The sequence below is a fragment of the Talaromyces amestolkiae genome (assembly GCF_001896365.1).
Source record: "Talaromyces amestolkiae strain CIB chromosome Unknown scaffold32.1, whole genome shotgun sequence".
Classification (NCBI taxonomy): domain Eukaryota; kingdom Fungi; phylum Ascomycota; class Eurotiomycetes; order Eurotiales; family Trichocomaceae; genus Talaromyces; species Talaromyces amestolkiae.
In genome coordinates, this window is record NW_024468068.1 from 1 (window position 1) to 21,547 (window position 21,547).

At 46.0% G+C, this 21,547-nt stretch overlaps 9 protein-coding genes across 9 annotated transcripts; 4 read left to right on the plus strand and 5 right to left on the minus strand.

Moving 5' to 3' along the window:
• Nucleotides 1–858: 858 nt before the first annotated feature.
• On the plus strand, nt 859–2,371 carry BHQ10_010282 (uncharacterized protein; the record flags this gene model as incomplete). Its single annotated transcript, XM_040872895.1, has 2 exons — nt 859–1,676; nt 1,741–2,371. The coding sequence occupies 2 exons, from the start codon at nt 859–861 to the stop codon at nt 2,369–2,371; spliced, it is 1,449 nt and encodes a 482-aa protein (XP_040738784.1).
• Nucleotides 2,372–2,620: 249 nt separating this feature from the next.
• On the minus strand, nt 2,621–3,735 carry BHQ10_010283 (uncharacterized protein; the record flags this gene model as incomplete). The annotated part of the gene is made up of 3 exons (XM_040872896.1): nt 2,621–2,647; nt 2,700–3,181; nt 3,264–3,735. The coding sequence occupies 3 exons, from the start codon at nt 3,733–3,735 to the stop codon at nt 2,621–2,623; spliced, it is 981 nt and encodes a 326-aa protein (XP_040738785.1).
• Nucleotides 3,736–4,218: 483 nt separating this feature from the next.
• Nucleotides 4,219–6,176, minus strand: BHQ10_010284 (uncharacterized protein; the record flags this gene model as incomplete). Its single annotated transcript, XM_040872897.1, has 4 exons — nt 4,219–4,687; nt 4,749–5,302; nt 5,402–5,540; nt 5,692–6,176. 4 exons carry the CDS (start codon nt 6,174–6,176, stop codon nt 4,219–4,221), a joined length of 1,647 nt encoding a protein of 548 aa, XP_040738786.1.
• A 3,202-nt stretch (nt 6,177–9,378) lies between these two features.
• On the plus strand, nt 9,379–10,111 carry BHQ10_010285 (uncharacterized protein; the record flags this gene model as incomplete). The annotated part of the gene is made up of 2 exons (XM_040872898.1): nt 9,379–9,650; nt 9,712–10,111. The coding sequence occupies 2 exons, from the start codon at nt 9,379–9,381 to the stop codon at nt 10,109–10,111; spliced, it is 672 nt and encodes a 223-aa protein (XP_040738787.1).
• A 767-nt stretch (nt 10,112–10,878) lies between these two features.
• On the minus strand, nt 10,879–11,457 carry BHQ10_010286 (uncharacterized protein; the record flags this gene model as incomplete). Its single annotated transcript, XM_040872899.1, has 1 exon — nt 10,879–11,457. One exon carries the CDS (start codon nt 11,455–11,457, stop codon nt 10,879–10,881), a length of 579 nt encoding a protein of 192 aa, XP_040738788.1.
• Nucleotides 11,458–11,582: 125 nt separating this feature from the next.
• On the plus strand, nt 11,583–11,933 carry BHQ10_010287 (uncharacterized protein; the record flags this gene model as incomplete). The annotated part of the gene is made up of 1 exon (XM_040872900.1): nt 11,583–11,933. The coding sequence occupies one exon, from the start codon at nt 11,583–11,585 to the stop codon at nt 11,931–11,933; it is 351 nt and encodes a 116-aa protein (XP_040738789.1).
• Nucleotides 11,934–13,389: 1,456 nt separating this feature from the next.
• On the minus strand, nt 13,390–14,493 carry BHQ10_010288 (uncharacterized protein; the record flags this gene model as incomplete). The annotated part of the gene is made up of 1 exon (XM_040872901.1): nt 13,390–14,493. One exon carries the CDS (start codon nt 14,491–14,493, stop codon nt 13,390–13,392), a length of 1,104 nt encoding a protein of 367 aa, XP_040738790.1.
• Nucleotides 14,494–15,987: 1,494 nt separating this feature from the next.
• On the plus strand, nt 15,988–17,525 carry BHQ10_010289 (uncharacterized protein; the record flags this gene model as incomplete). The annotated part of the gene is made up of 4 exons (XM_040872902.1): nt 15,988–16,165; nt 16,225–17,199; nt 17,256–17,321; nt 17,389–17,525. 4 exons carry the CDS (start codon nt 15,988–15,990, stop codon nt 17,523–17,525), a joined length of 1,356 nt encoding a protein of 451 aa, XP_040738791.1.
• Nucleotides 17,526–17,549: 24 nt separating this feature from the next.
• Nucleotides 17,550–20,203, minus strand: BHQ10_010290 (uncharacterized protein; the record flags this gene model as incomplete). Its single annotated transcript, XM_040872904.1, has 2 exons — nt 17,550–17,782; nt 19,288–20,203. The coding sequence occupies 2 exons, from the start codon at nt 20,201–20,203 to the stop codon at nt 17,550–17,552; spliced, it is 1,149 nt and encodes a 382-aa protein (XP_040738792.1).
• Nucleotides 20,204–21,547: the final 1,344 nt, after the last annotated feature.

Consider the following 21,547-nt stretch of genomic DNA (forward strand, 5'->3'; position numbering starts at 1 on the left):
GGGGGGGGAAATTATCGACACTTGAGCAGTCGCTTAAGACCCAATGAGGGGGGGGGGAAATTATCGACACTTGAGCAGTCGCTTAAGACCCAATGAGGAATAAATAATTCGAGCGATCGACGTAGGTAGAGCAATGCAGTCATGTATGATGATGACACGCAGTACGTGTCCTTCTTCCCGATCTCAATTGCATTTTGGGCGAGCATATGACCGGGTGAACAGCGGGGTTAATATATCAAGGATGGATGGCAACAGGATCGTCCCGTGAACAAGGACAAGCATAGTTGCTAACATATAGGCAAGCACCTCCTCCATTGTCCGATTCTGATGTCGTATTGGACTGGGCGTGATTGAAATGTCCGAATGGTGTATTAATTAACGAACAAAGGACCTTCCCGAACGTGATGTCTAGGTATGATTGCATGATACATTATTGAAGAGGGAATTGGATTGCTGATGTAACACAATACTAATCTATCACAAAATGATCCCAGCGAGGTATATTCTTTAGAGTTGTTCAGAGAGTATGCAGAGAGTACTCCTTATATTTGTACTATATTGACCGGGTTTCAAAGCCACACGGACACCTACCCATATCCAGTTAGTGCCGTATCTTTCCTTTCGTATGGCAATACACGATGCGTTAAAAAATCACGTATTGGGACGGTACGGTACGGCTAGCGTGGAATTTGCAGCCTCAGAGTACGAGGTGGTGCGACGCTATTGGCCAATCGGGCAGCTTGGCGATACCTATGTTTCTCACCCCACTCTCCAGGCACCCGCCGCCCAGGCACCCTCTCAAAGATAAATTAACGAGCTCATGTTTTGTCTTTCAACAATAACAACGAGCAGTACACAATGGGCAAGCTGACACCCGCTCAGCCGGCGGCAGGTTCATCCTCGCAGTCCGTCCATTCTTTGCAACTTCTGGATCATGACGATACCGACTTGCTTGTCGACGATGACAACTACGAGGACCCTCCATCCTACGATGCGGCGATCAACGAAAACGGGCCGATCTCCGGATCGTCATCGAACAGCCGCACTCGCGCAGGTGTATCGGTTCCCAGTGCAAGGTTGATCGATGCTGATTACAGATTGATTGGCGGCAGGAGAGCTCAGAGCGTGAGGTCAAGTGTACGGAATACACATATTGTCACTTTACAGCCAGAGTATACTCTTTACGCCGAGGAGCTGGCTGCTTTGATGGCACAGCAAGTCCGCCTACCGCCACGTCCACAGGTTATCATTCATGGTAGTCACACCGAGACATCGACCAACAATAAAGACAACAAAAAACAAAGCAATGCCGTCACAGACTTCAACTTCCGCCTTGACCTCGCAGAAACGCTGCTAACTGGATGGGAAAGCCTACCGACGACGGCTACACGAGATGTCCTCCCCCAGTCCACCTGGTTTAGAGCGAGTGTGTCTATGGATTACGATGAGAGAAAAACGTACAGAGGAACGCGGAGGAAGACTCTTGTCTGGAAAGGGCCAAAAGGGGGACTAGTCGCACCATCTTCGGCTACGCTGGATCGGGATGCTTCGTATCGAGATGAAGAAGAGGGCCTTCCTCCAGCTGACGCAGAACAGGAGAGGCTGATCCAGGGAGATAAAAGTGGTTTGCTGGAGTGGTGTCAGAGATACTGCAATGATCCGTCGCCCGTCAAATCGTGAGTATCTTACCTCTCGCTTTTATTTTCTGGTCATAAAAACTTTCGATTTACTATTTTGTAGGTTCACCCTGACTCGTCACGTTCACAATTTCAAAGAGGGATCTATGGCAGATTACTTGAAGTCTCAAATCCGAGAGACAAACTACAGAGGCCAGATCACTGCGGAGATGGAGATCGTCAACGGCAAAGTTACAATCTACTCACCCCACTGGGTTAACAAATTGCGCAATAATTGGATGGTGTTTTGGGCTTGTATTATTCTGCAGCTATGGATTATCACATGGCCCATAATATGGCTGTTGGAGAAGAAATACGCTGTGGTCTACTCGTGCTGGTATTCATCGCACACTGTTGATGAAGGCACGGGCGCTATTGCGAGGAGGATATATGCTCGTGGTCGTGATGAGCACACTTTGGCTGAATTTTGGGCCCCGGCTGTCAAACAAGCAGCATGGGGGCGACGCAAAGACAACGAGATTCTCCTACTTCAAGATGCAGAACGCCTGCAAGGTCTTACAACAGAGCAAGTACTCCGCGCTCGCACAACCGAGTCGGACGCTGAGCTTGAACGAAGACGACGAGTTGATCGTGGAGATGGCACATTTGTGGATTCGGTAATCGGGTTAGCTCGAGGGGTGAGTGAAGTCAGACAGGATTGGAATATGACTATGGGATGGGGGGGTAATACGTAGTGGTCTTATCCTTGAACTCATTGATTTAGCATGTTGCAGCGTAACAGCGTAGGCTATTGCTTTAGCATCCATTCATTGATCATTCTCTCTAAAAAAGCATGATAATATCGCGTCTGTGGCAATTGATTGCCCGAAGTACATATCTCTTCTCTCGCCGCTGATACGTCGATCCTTGAAAAAGTTTCTTATGACTTCAATTGAGCCTCAACTCCTGATATCTTGAAGGTTGTTTCCAAAGGAAAAGTTCCCTCAATGTTTATACCTCTCTTCTAGTTCCTATAGAATTTATCAATCATGATCCAAATTATAGTAGATGAACGCAACGTACCCAATACTCCTCAAACCCAACGCCCTTGACAACCTCATCGTATGACAGAATCATATCTGGTGGTCCTACCATGAAACTCCTTTTGAGACTTTCCAGAGCATCACGAATACTCTTCAACTTGGCCGCCACTAGCGTCCACGGGTACGCCGCGGCCGCAAACCCCAATTCGGAGAGTTCCTTGGCAGACAAATTCTCCGTTTTGCCTCCTTCAATGATATTCGCTAGCATAGGCATGTCAATCTCCGCTATAGACTCTCTCATTGCTGCTCGATCTGGAAGTGCTTCGACAAAGATCGCATCTGCGCCTATGCGCTTGAACTCTTTGGCGCGAGTGATGGCTTCGTCCCAGCCGACAACTAGGGCATCGGTGCGTGCTAGAATGAATATATCCTGACCGTGATTGCGGGCGTCGCAGGCAGCTCGAATTCTTGCATAGGCTTCCTCTCGAGAAACAACGGATTTACCTTTGGTGTGACCACAGCCTGAATGAACAATGGGGCTTAGCAAGATCCCTATATCTCAAATAATACTCTAGGCATTGATAACAATCATGGTAGTCCTTACGCTTCGGCCATGTTTGATCCTCAATCATAACTCCCGCTGCACCAGCTTTCGCAAACGATTCTACAGTTCGTCTAACATTCATCGGGCTGCCATATCCGGTGTCACCGTCCGCCAAAATCGGGATAGAGACTTGCCTAGCAATTTCCTGAATCTTATCACACATTTCCTGCATCGCGATATATCCAGTATCCGGAAGTCCATGGGCACTAGACACGGCGAATCCGGATATGAAGATCATCGGAAAGCCAGCTTCTTCAATTAGTCGAGATGACAGTCCGTCATATGAGCAAGGGAAGGCTAGTATTTTTGCTGGGTCTTTGTGTGCCTCTAACCATAGACTTCGCAAGCGACACGCCTGCGGAGATGGTATACGCCCGCGAACATTCTTCAAGTGTAGTGTAACATCGGACTGGTCGGATTGGGCTGGATGGATTGTTTCTTCGGTGTCGAACTTGAACGGATAGGGTTCCATGTTGACAAGGGATCCGAGAATGAGAAGGTGCGTATCAATTGTTGCTGTCAATCAGGACAATAATTGTTGCAGAAATACTCCTCACAGTCTAATCAGTTGTATTCTTTCAAGTGGATAAGGTCCCATTTGTAGACCCAATTATACAGAGATGATCGTTTGCGGGGTAAGCTTTGCCGGCGCATAATACCTTACGCAAATCGATCACTGTCAAAATGATTTTGGGACAATGTCTATCTGTACAGTTTTGGTTCCGAAATATTCGGGCAGTGCTCGCTGGAATCATTTAAGGCCATAAAATGGTGTAAAATAGCTGTGATAGTATGAATGGGTATCATTGGTATAAAACTATCAAAACATCCATGGTTCTCGTCGTATTCAACCTTGGAATACCTAGGTATATATCGTCAAACTTTTCTATCCGATCAACGGCGAGGGACGCCATTGATCGTCTCCGGTAACAGCACTCTGAAATATGTAGAATGCCTAAAAAGTCATTGCCTCTTCCCCTGACACCTTCTTCTTCTTCTTCAAGCCAACAATCTCTAGAATTTCTCTCCAGAAACCAATATCCTGATCAAGAGTCGTCAGTTCATATTGCTCAATAGCCGGTCGATCCCAGACCAAATCTGCTTCGTGAGGCTTAACAAATTTGGTGCGCTTGAAAATCTTCCAGAAGAAGAAGAGAATAATAGCTGCGAAGACCATAGCGTAGTGAGTGAAAAAAGAAGAGATATCGAAGCTCCCAGGCATGAAGTTGACGTAGCCGTAGCATACAACAACGCAAATCTCGAAGCAGAGGGCGAAGACAGTACTCCAAGGTTGGAGATAGGCGTAGTATGCGAATTCGCGACGGTTGACTCCCTGGGCTCTACAGGCACGCCAAAAGAATATGTAGTTGACACAGATAACAATGTAATCAATAATACCACCGGCTGTAACGATGTTTATAAGCCTGTAAAAGGTTGCAATTGTGAGTATGTTGTATTTCAGAAATTGGGGCAGGTGCCACTTACCAGGTAAGGACCACATAAGCACCATTTGATAGCTGGAGCAGAGACAAAAATGGGAAGAGCATAGTGATCAGAAGGCAATAGATTGGGACACCTGATTTGGTGCATTTCTTCAAGAAAGCAGGAGCGTGTCCATCGTGGGCTAATCCGTGCAGAGTTCGGGAGGCGCAATACACGTATGCGTCACCAGCAGAGTATATAGACGTTACTAGCAATGCATTGACCAAGTGCGGCAGACCGCTGACACCGAGGTTTTGCATGGCAATGACATATGGCGAAGCAGCACCGGTTCCGCTACCTTCATTGGCAACGAGGGTCTTGTCGTTGGATGGGAGCACGATCCCGACGCAGATGGCACCTCCAATGAAGAAAACACCGAAGCGGATATACACAGCTTTGAAAGCACGTTTGACCGTAATACGAGGAAGTTTGGCCTCTCCAGCTACCATGGCCATATATTCTGGGCCAACGATAGCAAAACTAGCAGCCCACAAAGCTCCAAGGAAACCTTCCCATCGGCCCATGGCACCTCCAGATAGATATTCGGCAAATGGGCCCTGAAGTGCCGAATTAGAGTAAGGTCGTATTAGGGAAAAATATTGGCAAAGCCATAAAACATCATTTCGAAAAGATAATGGGCGCGCGGGGAAGCTTACAGGATTGTTCCAGTACCGGAAACCGTATGCATCGTGCTTAGGGTTACCTCCAACCATGGTGACAAAAGTGAAAGCAAAAACAATCCCCATTAGAAGAAGTTTTCCCCAAGATAGCCAAAATTCGGCTTCTCCGTACCATCTAACGGCTGCTAGGTTGATAATACTTCACGAAGATACAAAACCCAAAACGGGCACAAGAAAATCAGTAAATGGGTTTATAGAAAAGACTAGTCGAAGGCATCCGAAGATAGGAATGGAACATGTGCAGAGGGGTTGGGTAGAGCACATACCCGTAAGTCACAATACAAGCAGCGCAAATAGCTCCAACCGGCACAGAGTCACTCCAAAATCGGATGACCAGGTTCAAGGCACTAATCTCGAATGGAATCAAAATGGCCTCGTAGAGAAAAAAGTTCCAGCCGGCCATGAAACCCCAGGCATCGTCGACCCAGACCGAAGCGTGGCGGATGAAGGAGGCGTTGACAGGCATGTAAATCGCCATCTCGGCCATGGAATTATTAACGAGGGCGATCACGCATGAATACAACCCGTAAGCCAACAGTAAGCCGGCCGGACCTCCCGTATTCAATGCGCCACCGATACTGACGAACATGGCGGTTCCAATGGCACCACCTATAGCGATCATTTGGACCTTACGGTTGCTCAAGTGTCGCTTCAATCCATGATTGTCGTCTATCAACTCGCCACTGCTCACATCTTGTGTCACATCGGGCCCGACGGCCTTGTCCTCGGGGTACTTTCGCGCGCCTTCCATGGCGTCTAGACGTTGCGCAAGTGGTGTACTTGTAAGGCCGAGGTGGGTAAACAAGCTTAAATAAGCGTTAACGAAAAAGAAACAGAAAAAGAAAAGAGATGAAGAGAAGAAGAGAAGAAAAAGAAAGACAGCTGGGGTAATAACAAAACCACCGCGCTGCTTTTTCAATGCTTTTTTTTCGTTCAAACTTTTCGGAATGTTTTATTTTAGCATCCTTCTCTGTCTTTAATACATTTCCCAATCGAAAATCACACTATGATTGAAATTACATCGTCCTGTCTCTCGACTTTGATAAGCCAATCGCGCTTGGATCAATAATTACTAGTATATCCAGGGCCAGAAACTAGCCCCATGACTGGTCTAGCGACATGGAGATGACTCCACCAAGACTCCATAGTTGTAAGATTCCATACAGTAAGTTCACGCCATCGCGTGGGCTTAGATGTCGGAGTCAGGGAACTTCCCGAATCTTTTCCCCATGCCCCATTTGGCATTCAGCCTTGGCTTGATCAGACCTGTTTGCGAGTCATTAGAGAGTTTCTTTAACGAGTCATTTCATTGTACTCCGTAGTGACTTGGGACAAGGTATGATAGTTGGTGAATGTATCCATCATTCAAGGAAGTCTTTTCTAGTGCTCGTCGTGTGTAGATTCCACGTACTACGCACCGTGCGCACTGGGAAGGGCATCCTGCAAAAGTCTGGTAGGTATGATTAGCCACCGCACAGCGCCATGCCCAGTGGAATAGTCCCATCCACCCCATGCACATCCTGACATGCTGATACGGCCAGACGAAGAGACGGATTGTTTTGTTAGTTTCAAGCCAATCATGGCGTGCGCGATTTTGCCAGTCGGGAATGGCGCGCCTCTTGGCGGCTCTGGCGTTGCGCTAAAATCGACTTTTCCTTACGCGACGCAGCCACTGCCATCATTGTGCTTGGACCACAGGCACAGTGCCACGTGATATGGAGCTCTTCAATCTGGGTAGTACGCATACATAGTATTGGTTGAAGATGGTGATGATCAATAGAGTTAGGCTTTTCAGGAACATCGCAAACGCCGGCATGAGCGTTGTTCCGGCCGCCGTATGTACAGCTACGTATTACGGTACAATACACTTAGTATACATAGAGTGGGTGAGACATCCAAGACTTATTGGCTGTCAACATACACCGTTACAACTTATACACGCTAGAGTAACATCTGTACGACTCACTATCCAATAAAATTGCGGCATTCGACCTGCCAAGGCTTCAAACAGCTTAGCACCATGTATCAAATACCAATCCACAGCCAATCATCGACCTCAATTAGTTGATAAGAGCCAGGACTTCCTCTCCTAACTGAGCGAAAGCCTTCTCAAGCGTTACATCGACAGATACAAAAAATCGTCTCTGTTGTAGCTGATAAGGCACGCGACTTCCTATCTCAGTATTCCTATGCATTTGGCTCAAGGAACTGTAAGTAGCAAGATACACATAGTATGCTATTCTACAAAGCGCGTACGCCCTGCACGGAGAAGGACCGAATTCCTCATTCCTGATTACCATCTACCACGTCGACTACGACCCATCTGGCAATTACATCCGACTTGAAGATATCCCTAGATAGCTGACATCCAATTCAATTTATCCGTCTTATCGAGAGATAGACCTTTATCCAACGCCCATTGATGCGCCGGTGACTTTTGAGGTCGTACACACGCTCTTATCTACGAACAGAGCACAGGGTCATCGTTGCGCTTACAGGCCATGGATCCTTCGGTCATGCCATGATAAGGGCTTGGAATTTCTCCTGAAATCAAATTTGACGACTTGTGTACTCATGAATTCGCTCACAATTCTTAATGTTTTCCAGCATTTCCGCTTCGTCTTACCTGTGGCTCCATTTATGTAGGCCTGCGCCATACGTACTCTAGCCCTTTCTTATTGCGCAGTTCTGGCGCATAATCTCGGTAATACAGGATGAATGTATAACATGCGTCTTAGGTTCCAGATTGTCTTGTTTCCAAGTACTTAGGCAGTAGACAACTTCGGACTAGGCAGGATTGCAGGCTTCTCTCGCTTTTCTTCACTACCTCTCTTTTTTTTCTCTACTTCTTTTGCCACAGTGTCTAGCTATAGACATACGTCCTTTCACATATTATTATGGCTCAATATTGCACGCGTCTATCCGGATTCCGTCACGGCCTGCTCCTTGACATGCCAACCCTAGTACGCAGGCCACTAAAAGCAGTGGTGGGCAATCTCATCGACACCATGACCAACACCAACATCCGTGATTTGAGCAATACCGTGGGGAGTTTATATGAAAGGAATTGAATCGTTGATTCATGCCTACATGGTCATTATTAGTCACATAGGCAAGTGTAGGCTGATACCTTGTTGGTTGGTCAAGGCTAAATACACAAGTCGCTGACCAGGGACTTATCTAAAATTAAAAAGATCTTCAAGGACATTTTCGCTGATCAATATCGACACTTTTTATGTTTGAACTTCGATTAGACAATAAACATTGTCGATCACCAGCGCTCTACCGGCATATGACCTCGGGAGTTCAGCCCAAATGCGTCAACGGAAATCATGGTCTCATTTTACCTGAAACTTGAGGTGACGAATGATCCAACCAGCTTTGGAACAGAACAACTCCGCTTTATGCAACAACTTGAATCAACATGGAACGAGTCAAATAGAAGTCTACTCATCTAATAAATACCAAACGAATCTGTTTCAGGGTTCGTGTACCTATGCAACCAAGACGGCTATTAAGACTTCGTCGGTTTATACATTAATTGACGCAACAATTCTGCGTGTTTTCTTCAACATCAAGGATTGTGGCCATACAGATTAATTCGTTGAACATCGTGACTGAAACATTGAGGAGAATTCAGCCACAAATTTCCCGCTACGCGAAGTTGACCCCAGATCGGCGACAGAAAAGCGCTCCATTACGAATACCCTCGAGTCACCGAAACTCCGCGATGGAGACCTTGAAAGGGGTCATATGGATGGGTGCGATGCATTATAGGGCGTGATGAAACGTCCAGTCTGTTATTGTTAAATGAGAATTGAGAAGCTGGTATATAAATATGTGGAACATCCCCGATAGAATATGTCTTCTAAAACAAAAGAATTGCCAGTGAATTCCTCCATTGTTTGAATCTCCATAATTCTCAGCATTCACAAAGTATTATTATAAGCAGGATGAAGCTCTCTATAGCTACACTTGGCCTCTGTGCGACTGCTGCGGTCGCCTTACCATCAGAACTTGCTCAACGTGCTGCAGGAGACCTTGGCAAGCGTCAATCGATCACGACCAGTCAGACGGGAACGAACAATGGCTATTATTACTCGTTCTGGACCAACGGCGGAGGAGAGGTAACTTACACGAATGGTGCCAATGGCGAGTACAGTGTGACCTGGGTCGATTGCGGGGACTTTACATCTGGCAAGGGCTGGAATCCAGCCAATGCACAGTAAGCATTCTATCTTTACGTTCGAAGCTTACATTGTACATACTCACATCAAAATCTGCAGGACCGTTACGTACTCCGGAGAATTCGATACCTCTGGAAATGCCTATCTTGCTATCTACGGCTGGACAACCGATCCTCTTGTCGAATATTACATCCTGGAGTCCTACGGCACATATAACCCAGCATCTGGTCTTACTTCACTTGGCCAAGTTACTAGCGATGGTGGCACGTACGATATCTACTCCACACAACGCGTCAATCAACCTTCCATCGAGGGAACTTCAACCTTCAATCAGTACTGGTCAGTTCGTACAGAGAAACGAGTCGGCGGAACTGTCACCACGGCCAACCACTTTGCAGCATGGAAGGCACTTGGACTTGAGATGGGAACTTATAACTATATGATCGTGTCCACCGAAGGATACGAGAGTAGTGGTTCTAGCACAATCACCGTGTCTTGAGCCTTTTTCAATGAAGTTTGTTGAACAATTATCCCTTCATCGATCGGCACATCATAATGACCCATGGGAGGAATGAGAAGAATTTTCATGTTCGAAATTTCATTAGTCCACTATCAAAAGGAATAAGTGTTTCATAGTAATCACTGTCTCTCTGATTGCACAGGTTTGAAAGCATTATCCCCTATGTGTAGCACCGGGATTTCCAACGCGAGCAACATCAATTCAGTCATTCATTTTGAAGTCAAAAGCAAATTAGTAATGATGCACATGTCTTGGAACGGCCATAAACTTTTACCCATTGACAATTGAGGTGTTAACACCTACCCCTTCAGTAGTCAACCAGTTTTTATCGCGTTTCAATCAAGCATCGACGGCCTTTCGGAGAGACCAAGAAAAAAATTTTGGCCTCCATATCTTCCTCGCACATTCCTTCCTTCTCCGAAACCCTTGCTTTTGGGAACGTTCGAAAGAACAGAGCAGTTGCAAGCAGTAGCTCCATCCAGGCAAGATGCATACCGATACATACTAGTAAGTATTTTATTTAGCGATTCAATGATCCTGAGTGTCGATGGTAGAAATTTGCAATAAAAGACTTACTGCGAGACCCGCCACCAAACGGCATAAACATATGCTTCATCTCTTTCGTTGGATGCTCCCATCTACTTGGGTCAAAGCTACATTCAGACATCAATGGTTAGTGATACGATGTTGAACATCCTTCCATGCTTCCAAAGGCAGAATGACGGTTAATAAGGTTTAGAAACCACTCACACATGAGGATTGGGAAACGCATCAGGGTCGCGATGTAGAGTATATGCCTGGGTGGACACTGTGACACCTCCAGGAATCCTATATCCAGCTAGACTAGCACCCTCGGGTGGTACAGCGCGTGGAAGTGCACTAGGAACAGCAGAATGTATACGCAGAGCCTCCTGTATAACCTGGTTAAGATAGGGAAGATCACGGACAGAATCCTGGGTAAAATGAGGTGGTAATGCGCTGACTTCAGCGACTAGTTTATCTCTGATAAATGGCTTTCGACAAACTGCCCACACAAGATAGGTCAATGTAATTGCCGTCGTATCACTTCCGGCCACAATATAACCACCGGCCTCAGGAATAATCTCTTGAAGCTGGAGTCCCTCTGGTCCTCCGTTAAACATCTTCGTGAAGAGTGTCTGTTTGGGATTCTCTGGGTTTTTCTGAATCACCGATTGATAGTTCTTGATCGCTTGGTGGGCATACTGAGCCATGCGACGCCCAGCTTCCTGTACTCGTTTGAACAGGGGTATCGGTAAGATGGCGGAGTATGCTATTAGAGTTGGGAATGTCACTCTAACGGCCATGAAAGAAGACATATTCTCCAAGTCTTTTACATATTGGGTTTTCTAGGTTTCTATTTTAGCTTTCTCTTCATGATGATCATGCGAATAATTCTTCTAGTCTTGCGTTCATTCAAACATACCTCGCCATGTTCCAAAGTCTGAAACGACTGGCCAAAACTCAGCTCTCCAATAACGTCAGTAGCCATAAAAGTCCACCACTTGAAAATGTCAACCGCCCCACGGCGAGACATTTCGCCATCCATTTGTTTTATGGTAAGCTGAATACGATCCTGTACCGCCGGTTCTACGCGTACAAGGTTGGTATGAGCCATTCCTGCCGAAAGGAGACGCCGGCGCACGGCATGGTGTTGCGTATCGGTTGTGCTGAAGAGGGTTTTGATGCTGCGATGTCCAATGTTGCTGTAAAAGTTGGATTTGCGGTAATGGCCGCCAACTCGATGGATTTCTTTGACCGCGTTGATTTCGGAAATGTCTAGTTCATAGGGACTGATTCGCACTACAGGACCTGTTGGGTCGCGAAAAGAACGCTGGTATTAGCGGACGTCAGAATCTAAGAACTGGGCACGACGTTACCATATTTCTTATGAAGCTTATGCACGTATAAGGGCCGATCACCCGAGAGAAAATGATATTTGGCGACAAGATCGGTGTACTTCGATATCCGCGGCCCAGGATACTTTGATAAGGCACCGTTCTCTGCACGAAAGACGAATATGCTCTCGGGTCACGAATTTAGTTCTTGATTATCAAATCAGATTCTCGTAGGATTTACCAGTCCTAACACCACCAGGGCGCTGAGCAGTATCGTAGGTGATATTTGAAACATCTCCACAAATTCTGTTCGCAGTGACATTATTTCACGATGTTTTACTGCCTGCCCTCCTGTAAAAGAGCCATATACCAATATGCCAGGCACGACACTCCTTGAATTGCCTTTTCACTCCGTATGTGGCGGAGCTTACTGTGGACAGTGACCGATCTGCCAACAAGAAATATTTAGAATTCATGGACTAACTTACCCGATAGGTCTTCCTATATATCACTCTCGTGTCACCGAAAAAAGCACCGGCAAATGGCGCTCGGAGTAATAATTTGTCGGGCCCATGGGTTGCTTCGGGGTGATTTGCCGGGGTTACTTTAAACACCTTACCAATTTCGTTGTCGATAACGATCTTCTTTCCAATCGCTATGTATGAACCTGCAGCACCATATTTTCCATATAGGACGTATTGCTCGAGAAGACTGCTGGATCTGTGCCATTTTCACTCACCGTCCCAAGGAGCGTTTGTAACTCAGAGCACTAACATTATTTACAAAGTTTGGTGTCAATAACGATGCCTGTACTAGTAAAAGAGCGATTTGCGACTACCGCGCCGCATGCAAGAGATTTACTTGCATGTCCGACTCCGAAAGAGTTGTGGATAAACCAAGTCCCCGAGATCGTGCTGCTGGCCAATAGTTAAAAAGTAGCGGCGTCCTTACTTCTGAGTTGCAGCGCCAAATCTCATTTATGAGGAATGAGAGATACGTCTCGTCGTTAAAATGTAGATCTGTTTTGAACAAAGATTATTCCATGCAAGCATTACTTAGTCCGAGGATTTCCCTTGCAGTTTTCGTTGTTTGACGAAATAAGGAAGCATAGGTTATTGATCCGATCGGTTTACCGATATTTAGCAATGCTTCGCCATTTGTACGACTTTTTCTGATCAATTGAGAGTGTTTCCATCTCTATTGCTGTTGACAACTGGTGACAGACATAGCTTGTAGGCTGTGCTCATTGCTTGGGGGAATTTGACATTGACAATTTAATTTTAGATTCGCGAATTATCAACAGAATTTAAATATTCGGTGAGTAATACCTAGTCTGATTGGTGCGTCATCGCATGATCAGCAGATGACCGACCTTTCCTACTTTCTCATCTCGAAAAATGATTAGAGACGACCGCGCATCCCGTCCTCCGCAATCTTGAGAATAGGCTTGATATTGTTTGCCTGTACCCTCTCCCACAATCCACCTAGCCCTTTTTCTCTACCCCTTTGATCTTCTCTTCTAAACCACTGTTCAGCACTCCTGATCCGCCCAGGAAAAATCTCATCTAAAAGAGCATAGTCTCTGCGCACTACGCCGAGATTACTGCCGGAGAACTTCCACATATTCCAGAACCCCGTGAAGTTCTCCTTTGTGGTCATCGTCGATTTATCATTCAGATCAGCACTATATCCGGCCGACGCTTCTGAGATACGGCTTAATGGGCCGGTCTTCCAGTACTCGTCAAGGTCTGTATTGATGTACTGAGCCGGGTGGCCGGTCACTTTCGCAAAGGCTTCTGCCATTTCATTATACCCAATGTGTGCAATGGCGACCTCAAGATCCATCCCACTCGCACGTTCCGCATTATCAAAAAGCCAGCGGACATAATAAGCACAATCCTCGAGGGCAACATGTACCACTGCTCCAGCACCCAGAGGCACACGCCATGTGACGATTCCGTCCTCAACTGTTGGGGTCATTGGTGTGCCTTTCGCAATTGCCATTTCCATATATGGGCCTGTAGTAAACAGGGTAGCGCCCATTCTGTGTCCGTTGTCTTTATTTTGCTGTAGAATCCACTCCCCTACTCGACCTTTACCATCGTAATGACCGGTACGGAATTTCGGGTCGTAGCCTGACTTCTTGTAGACATAATCGAGATTCCCGTATACAAAAAATTTTATACCAGATTCAAGTGCTAGTTCGTAACAGCGAATGGCCCAATATGTTTCGCCCTTCTCTCCCGTGTTGAATCCGTCCAAGTTAACAAATGCTCCATCGCAGCTTTGGAAGCCTGTACGGAGGGTTGCTTCGTCGGCAAAAGAACCCTCAACAAATGACACATTCGGTAAAGCACTAAGTTCTTTGGCGCGATACGAGCTCAGGTCACGAGTGAGGATCTTGCAGTGGTATCCCTTGTCAAACACAAGACCTCGAATGACAGGAATTCCTTGGGCGCCCGTTCCGCCGATAACAAAGATCTTTGAGGTCGCGTATTGTGACATCGCAAGGAGTTGAAGCCGAGTGTGGTTGGTGAACTCAAGATGTGTATAATTTCTGCTCTATGATAAGAAAAACTTCCGTTTTTATTTTCTTTGAAGAAACTCTTCATCTCCTCGCGAATATTCCATAAGAGGAAGTAATATGACAATATGGTTTTATAGTTATTAACTTCGCTCAGAAAATATTTCATGTATAGTAATCATTGTTCAGTAATCGAGGAATCTGCGTAGCCGTATACAACGTGTGATCAGTAATCATTGTCTGATAGAAAGCTTCTTTTGAAGTGACCGGCATTGTTGTTCCATAATTCCGAGGATTGAAAGAATGTTGAGTCTATTCGTCGGGCTTACTTGTAGAACCGTGAAGCAATAATAACACTGTGCAGGGATCGACATCGTACGTATCAGGGTATCAGGGTCAATGCACAGGCATGTCGTAGAAATCGATACCACCTGGGCGTCGACTTGCACTCAAACAACGCATAATAGTGTATAATGCAGGTTTCCCATATTTAGAGACTGAATGATATGTGGCTGTATCTAAGCAGGAAATCATATTGGTAAATGGATAATGTATTGCTAATGTGCCTACGTAACTAGCTAAGTTGTTATATGCATCGAATAGCATCCTTCAATTCAGTCAATACGAATGATGAAAGTATCTTCGTGATTGACACGGTTCGTTTGAGTTTTTAAATCTGGTGGCCATCTAGCGCAGAGATCATAGCGGAATGCAGGTGCATGATCGTGAAGTACCCGATTGTCTCGAGATACGCAAATATGTAGGATTTGTACTCGCCCAATGCTCGAATTCTATATTTAAATTGGACCCTGGATCGGCATAAGACCATGCTGACATGAAGCGTTGCATTGTCTGAAACACGATGTCGATAACTGTAACGCCGGTTCAATCCGCTCCATCCACTTCGGGCTATGATAGGCAGAGCATCCTGCCAGGCACAGATCCACTGATCCTTCTAGCACCGACCTCAACGCTAAGAGAGCTTCTAGGCTATTACTCAATTAAGTACCCCGTAGGTTACTAGTAGAATTAGCATAAATTAAATATAAAAGCATAAATTGCTTGTAGCCCGCAGTGTCACGAGTAATAAGCCTCAGGGGAACTCTGATCATCAATCCTGCTTACATTACTAGTAGGGGGCCGAAGGTAGATGTCATCTCTGCTAATGTTACCCTGCTCATCCTGCACAGCATCTACAAGCCTTGTTGCTTGAAAGCTGTCAAAATTGGGGCTGCATGCAAAAGTCACAGCCCAGGAACGGGCTTTGACATCCTGAAACAGACCCTTGAATGGAATCTTAAATAGCGAACGTCCCTTGATAAAAATGATCGAAAATTTTCAGTTCCTGGATCAATGAACCTCGACAATCGCAGGTAGGTTCGAAAAGGTCATTCGTTTCATTCAGGCATTCCCCGTTGTGTTTGCTGTTTCCCTTCATTTTCTTCCAATTCGGTTCCAAAAGATTTGCTGTCAATATGGCACCACAATACTCTCATTTACAACTATCCCTGTGGATTCTCTCGTTTTTTTGCGGTTTGAGTCACTCATTGAAGCTACAGCCAATTGTTTCAGTAACTTCTACTAGCCTTACCGCAGGAGCAGTACATTCTACTTCGTTAGGCTTGCAATCAAGTGAATCGTTCTTATGGGGTGGTATGTGCTAAGATAGAGATACTGATGCATGTAAACTAGACTAACATCGATATATCTAGGCGCAACTGACGACCGGGCAGCTCTCGCAACATTCACTCTTTATGCGTCGGATGAAACAGAGAGCATTTTTAACCTTGAGCGGCTTCAAGATTCGACCACATCGATTCAATGCTCCAATTCTACAGTGACTCTGCACTTTAAAGATGCACCAGCATATGCGCAGCTGCATAGTCAATGGAGCTGGATAAATCAAGCTGCAAACAATACTCTCATGCTAGTTGCGGGTGCCGGCCAGTGTGGCTGGAATGAGGATCGTCAGCCCTTCTCTGTATCATCTATCGACTACAATAACGCAACAATCACGGCTGTGTTATCTGGCTCACGTGTTGAATGGAGCGATATTGCATCCAACTATCATCTTCATTTAGGTGCAGTACCTCAGACTGATTTATCTCGACGCGACTACACCGGTGACTACACTTTGGACTTTAATCACCAACTCGGATTTGGCAACTGGTCTTTCCCAATCGATCCTACATTCTCAGTAGGTCTCACTTGTAAGACTTGTTACACTGCAGGTGATTTCGCCTTTGACTTCGATATAAAAACTGAGTTGGGTATCCCTGTGGATGCAACTCTTACCATAGTCCCTCAGGATGTTTCAGTGGTTCTAGATCCTACAATCTCGCTTAGTGGTAATATAGGTGGAAGCCTATCGTTCAAAGATACCTTTCTTCGGATCCCAATTGATGGCATCACAGTCGCTAGTATTGTTGATATGGGTCCCGAAATTGCCTTCACCGGAGCTCTGAATATTGGCCCATTGAAGGGTACTGCATCCGTAACAACTGGTGTGAACGTTAGCGTCGATAACTCCGCTGAGATGTATATCGACCTTCTTTCCCCATCGCACTTCAATGCTTCGGGTTGGACTCCACAGGTGGCTGGATTGACGCCATCTGTATCAGCTTCAATTGGTGCGGGTATTTCTCTCAGCCTACTAGCTGACGTCGAGTTTGACCTGACAGTGCTTGGTAAGAGATCTAGGGCAATTCCTTCAAGACTATTGATTGCTTACTTCTGGGTATAGGGAAAGGGTTATCGGCTGGAATCGGCTTGCAACCTTTAGTTGGTGCCACGCTCTCTGCGATTGACTGTACGTAACCGAATCTGGTTTCTCTAGGGGTGCCATGCACTATAATCCTATACTGACAATTGTGAAGCGCCATCTGGAGCTTGTGCCAAAGACCCAGAGCATAATGAATTTGGAGTTCAGCTTGCTCCGTCAGCTGGTGTCTGGTTTTTGGCCAGTGTCAGTGATGTAGCCACAGTGACTATAACGGTAAGCTCAGAAGCATAGACTGCGAGTGATAAGAGTTGATTTCTAATTGACCTCATAGTCTGAGACCATTTCTCTACCTACAGACTGTATTGGAATTGGCTCACCCGCGACAACTTCGTCACCAGTAGTTGCAACTTCATCCCCTGCCGTGGTGACATCCATCGCGACGGCATCATCTTTGTCTTCATCCCGCTCACCTTCTTGGAGTCCATCTAGAACCGCGTCTAGAACCCCGTCAAGGACTCCTTCTTCGAGCCCTTCCGTGACTTTGGTTCCTAAGAAGTTCTAGTTTTACTGCAATGAAATCCCTTTGATTTCGCTAAGTGACAACTGAATGCTTTGTGAAATTCTCATTCATGGAATATACGTTTCATATTACATATAGAAATGTTGTTCATATATTAATTTATACAGAAGCATGCCGCTCAAGTCACTGGATTCTATTTTCATGTAAATCTTGTACTGCGCGTCTCATCACGTGTATGGGAGCAGGGCGCCCGGTAAACAATTCGAATTGGACAATTCCCTGCTCAAGCAGAACTTCTAATCCGTCTACCAGAATCCAGCCTTGGGATACTTTTGATCTCATCTGTATTGATAGGTCCGTATCTTTTCTCTGGTAAGCGAGCTATAATGTCATCAGTCAGTAGTTCAATTAATCATTATTTGATCAAAGATATCGAACATACATCGATAAAAACACCTCCCGTAGGGCTCTGGAGCCAATGGTCCGGGAGGACAAAAGGTTGAGATCCTTCATTCTTATCGTAAGGTGGAATGCAAGATATAATAACAGCGGGCTGTCTCATCGTCATTGGCCAGTCGGTTTCCAACGAAGATAAAACTCGCAGTCGAGCTACATGGCCCAACTTCGATGCTGATTTTAATACGGCCCACTTTTTGTAGTAATCAGCAAGAGCGTTGGCGTGTTGCAGCGTTCGATTGTATACACAAACATCGTGCAGTCCCAATTCGAAAAGAGCGTATATGGCTGCASGAGCCATACCACCGGCCCCAATAATGAGTGCCGTGCTTCCTTCCCTGATGGCGTTAGCAGGAGATATGTTTCTGTGTATACATTCTCGAATGCCGATATAATCTGTGTTATGACCTTTGAGCACATATTTGGGTACTCCATCTTCAGGTTCCAATGACCTTACTATGAGTATAGTATTAACAGCTTGAATGTCTCTTGCTTCGGGGCTGATCTCATCCAATAAAGACAGCGCTGCTGTCTTGTATGGTATTGATACAGCTACCCCACGATGCTGTTCGTTATTTAGCAGGCTCCATATATCTTTGAACTCGCTACTTTCCAGGCTCTGGTACGCATGTGGCATTCCCAGAGCTGTGAATGCAGCGTTGTGCATGGCCGGCGATGGACTGTGACGCAAGCTATTTCCGAATATGGTGAAAAGACACTTGGGTAGTACGAAAGAAGTGTAGAGAGCAGCCTGTGCATCTTGCATAAAGATTCCATCTCCATGTACGGATGGAAGAAGTACCGGCGATAGTACTTGATTGAAACATACAGAGGCACGTCCGAGCTGTCCAGTATTATAGGCAATAATTGGAAAGTCCAGGGACTTAGTCAATGTCATCGCCATGGAAGTCATATTGAAGTTGTCGCTTGAACTTCTTGGCGTGGACACTATTCGTATTGCGGAGAAGCCGATTTCAATCGCTCTTTTACATAGATCGCAAACATGACTTGGCTGCCAACCATGCTCGATATAATATGACGCTATAAACCTTACAGAGCCTTGTCGAGAAAACAAACGTTCTATAAGTTCGTCGGATAATCCTAGATCGATAGTCATAAAGTCTGGACTGATGCGAAGACCCGCCTCAAGGAGTGTGAAATACTGATATAGGTCGTTGTTTCTAGGATTCAGTTTAACATCGAAGATCACCGGGGCGCGTGAGTGTTTCCAGATCATGGCAACTTTTCGTGAAAGATCCTCTAACGTATTTTCGATGTCGAGGCGAACAGCAAGATTTATTGCATCCGCTCCAGACTCCAGCTCTTCAGGGTTCATGTCGCTGCTCTCCATCCACGCAGGGGGAACCTGTACCATGTACGTATACGCAGAGGTCAGAGGATCATTTGAGTGGAGCCGGCTCATTTTGATACCATATAGCCCGAAAAGAAATCTTTTGAAGGAGCTGGCTGTCTCTTTGAGTCTCCAATATGGCGAGACAGTGTCTGCAGAGTCTGTGTGTTGTGTAACGTTATAGAAATCATAATTGGAACACGATTCATAGAACCCATTGCCTGTCCTAAATGGAAGTTCAAATTGTTCTTCAAGCAATCGCTGGATGTCGGCTCTGTCTCTTCTCACATGGACGACTGGATAGCTACGAGCGAATTCCTCGAGCAGGGTTTTCAGCCGTTGACCTCCCATAGCACCGATTCCAACAATAATGCATCCAGAACGATGCTTAGTAAGTATTTCTTTTGTGATATCATACTCTGTTTCACGATATCGCGCTGAACCATGAGTCTTCAGATAGGCGTGTGGCGTAGAACCGACTTTTTTAGCAAAGTAACTGTCATAGTGAATGAAGGAACGACGTAGAGCCACAGACGCTATTACACCGAGCGTCCTCTTCCCAGCTCCGAAGAATCCGATAAGCACCAAAGAAGCGTCAGGGCTGTAGGCCTGTGTGGCCGTACGGCGATTATGACCCCCCATTTTTACGTCGTTTTCAGGCGCAAATTCGAATCATCCTGCTCGGAATTGTCAGTGAAAAACATTGGAACTTGTTATATCATGCCATATATTGGTATAGCAACGCGCAAGGATGTTCTTATTAACAAAAATATAGGCTCGATTTCACTTAGTGCAGCGTGACGTTCGTTTTTTGCCGCCGTAAATAAAAACCTCGGTTAAATCCACCTCCGCTCACGTGATGTCGCCGTCAGAAACGGGTTTCTCTTCCCCAGATTTTTGGTCCCCTAACGCCATCGATAAAACAGGTAATTGCAGTCAATATAAGGACTAAAGACGATAAAGGCTTCTAGTTTCTTGTTTTTTGTATCACTTGCTCAAGATATGCCACCCGGAAAGAGACAACGCATCAGCCGCGCATGCATGCCATGCCGCACGAGAAAGTCGAAATGCGACGGGGAACAGCCTTCATGTTTGATGTGCCAATCTGCTGGACGAAAGTGTGTTTACGACAATATCGCAAAGCGTAGGGGGCTACAGAGTGGCTATGTGCGAGGGCTGGAGACTCTGTTGGGTCTCATTGTGCGATGTCATCCCGACACTGAGGTTCAGATCGAGAGGCTCCTCCGTCGACAGGAAACAAAGGATTGTCTACTCGGCGGACCGGACAGCGAATCTTGCATAAAATCATGGCGTACCTCTGCGTCTTTTCGAAGAATACATTCTGTCATTCAACGTCAATCTTCTTACCTCGGGGATGGAAGTCCTCTGCCAGAAGACGATGCAACGGAGACGTCTCCGTCTAGACCGTCTTGTGATTCAATAATAGGCACCGCTAACACCGGAACTTCTTTCCCACAAAGCAATGTTCTACCGGGCGTTCAAACGAATTCGACAGTTGAACACACGAGGGAGAATTCCAGGACAAATGCCCCAGATTTATTCGACCTTTTCAAGCAACCCTTTCCCCCTAATACTATTGAGCTGATGGAGGAATACTTCGCATACACACATTCGTGGTTTCCCATCCTCGAACGCCAGAAGCTATTACGAGTCATGCATGGTCAGCCTAGATCGAAGGCCAACGATCGGCAGGTCATCGAGACGGGGCATCGCATGTCGTTGTGGGCGCTTATAGCATATACACTCGCATCCCAGCCCCAACCATCTCAGAGGCATGCCGTTCTCAATCCACAGAACTTGGAAATCAGTATTAGAGCTCGGGCTCTTATTGACGACGAGGATTTTAGTATAGGCCATGTTCAATCAATTTTGATACTTGCTCTCCTGCGTCTGAAAAATGGTCATATACATGCCGCCTGGATGTTGACTGCCCAGGCTGTGAGAATGATAGATCTTTTGGGTCCC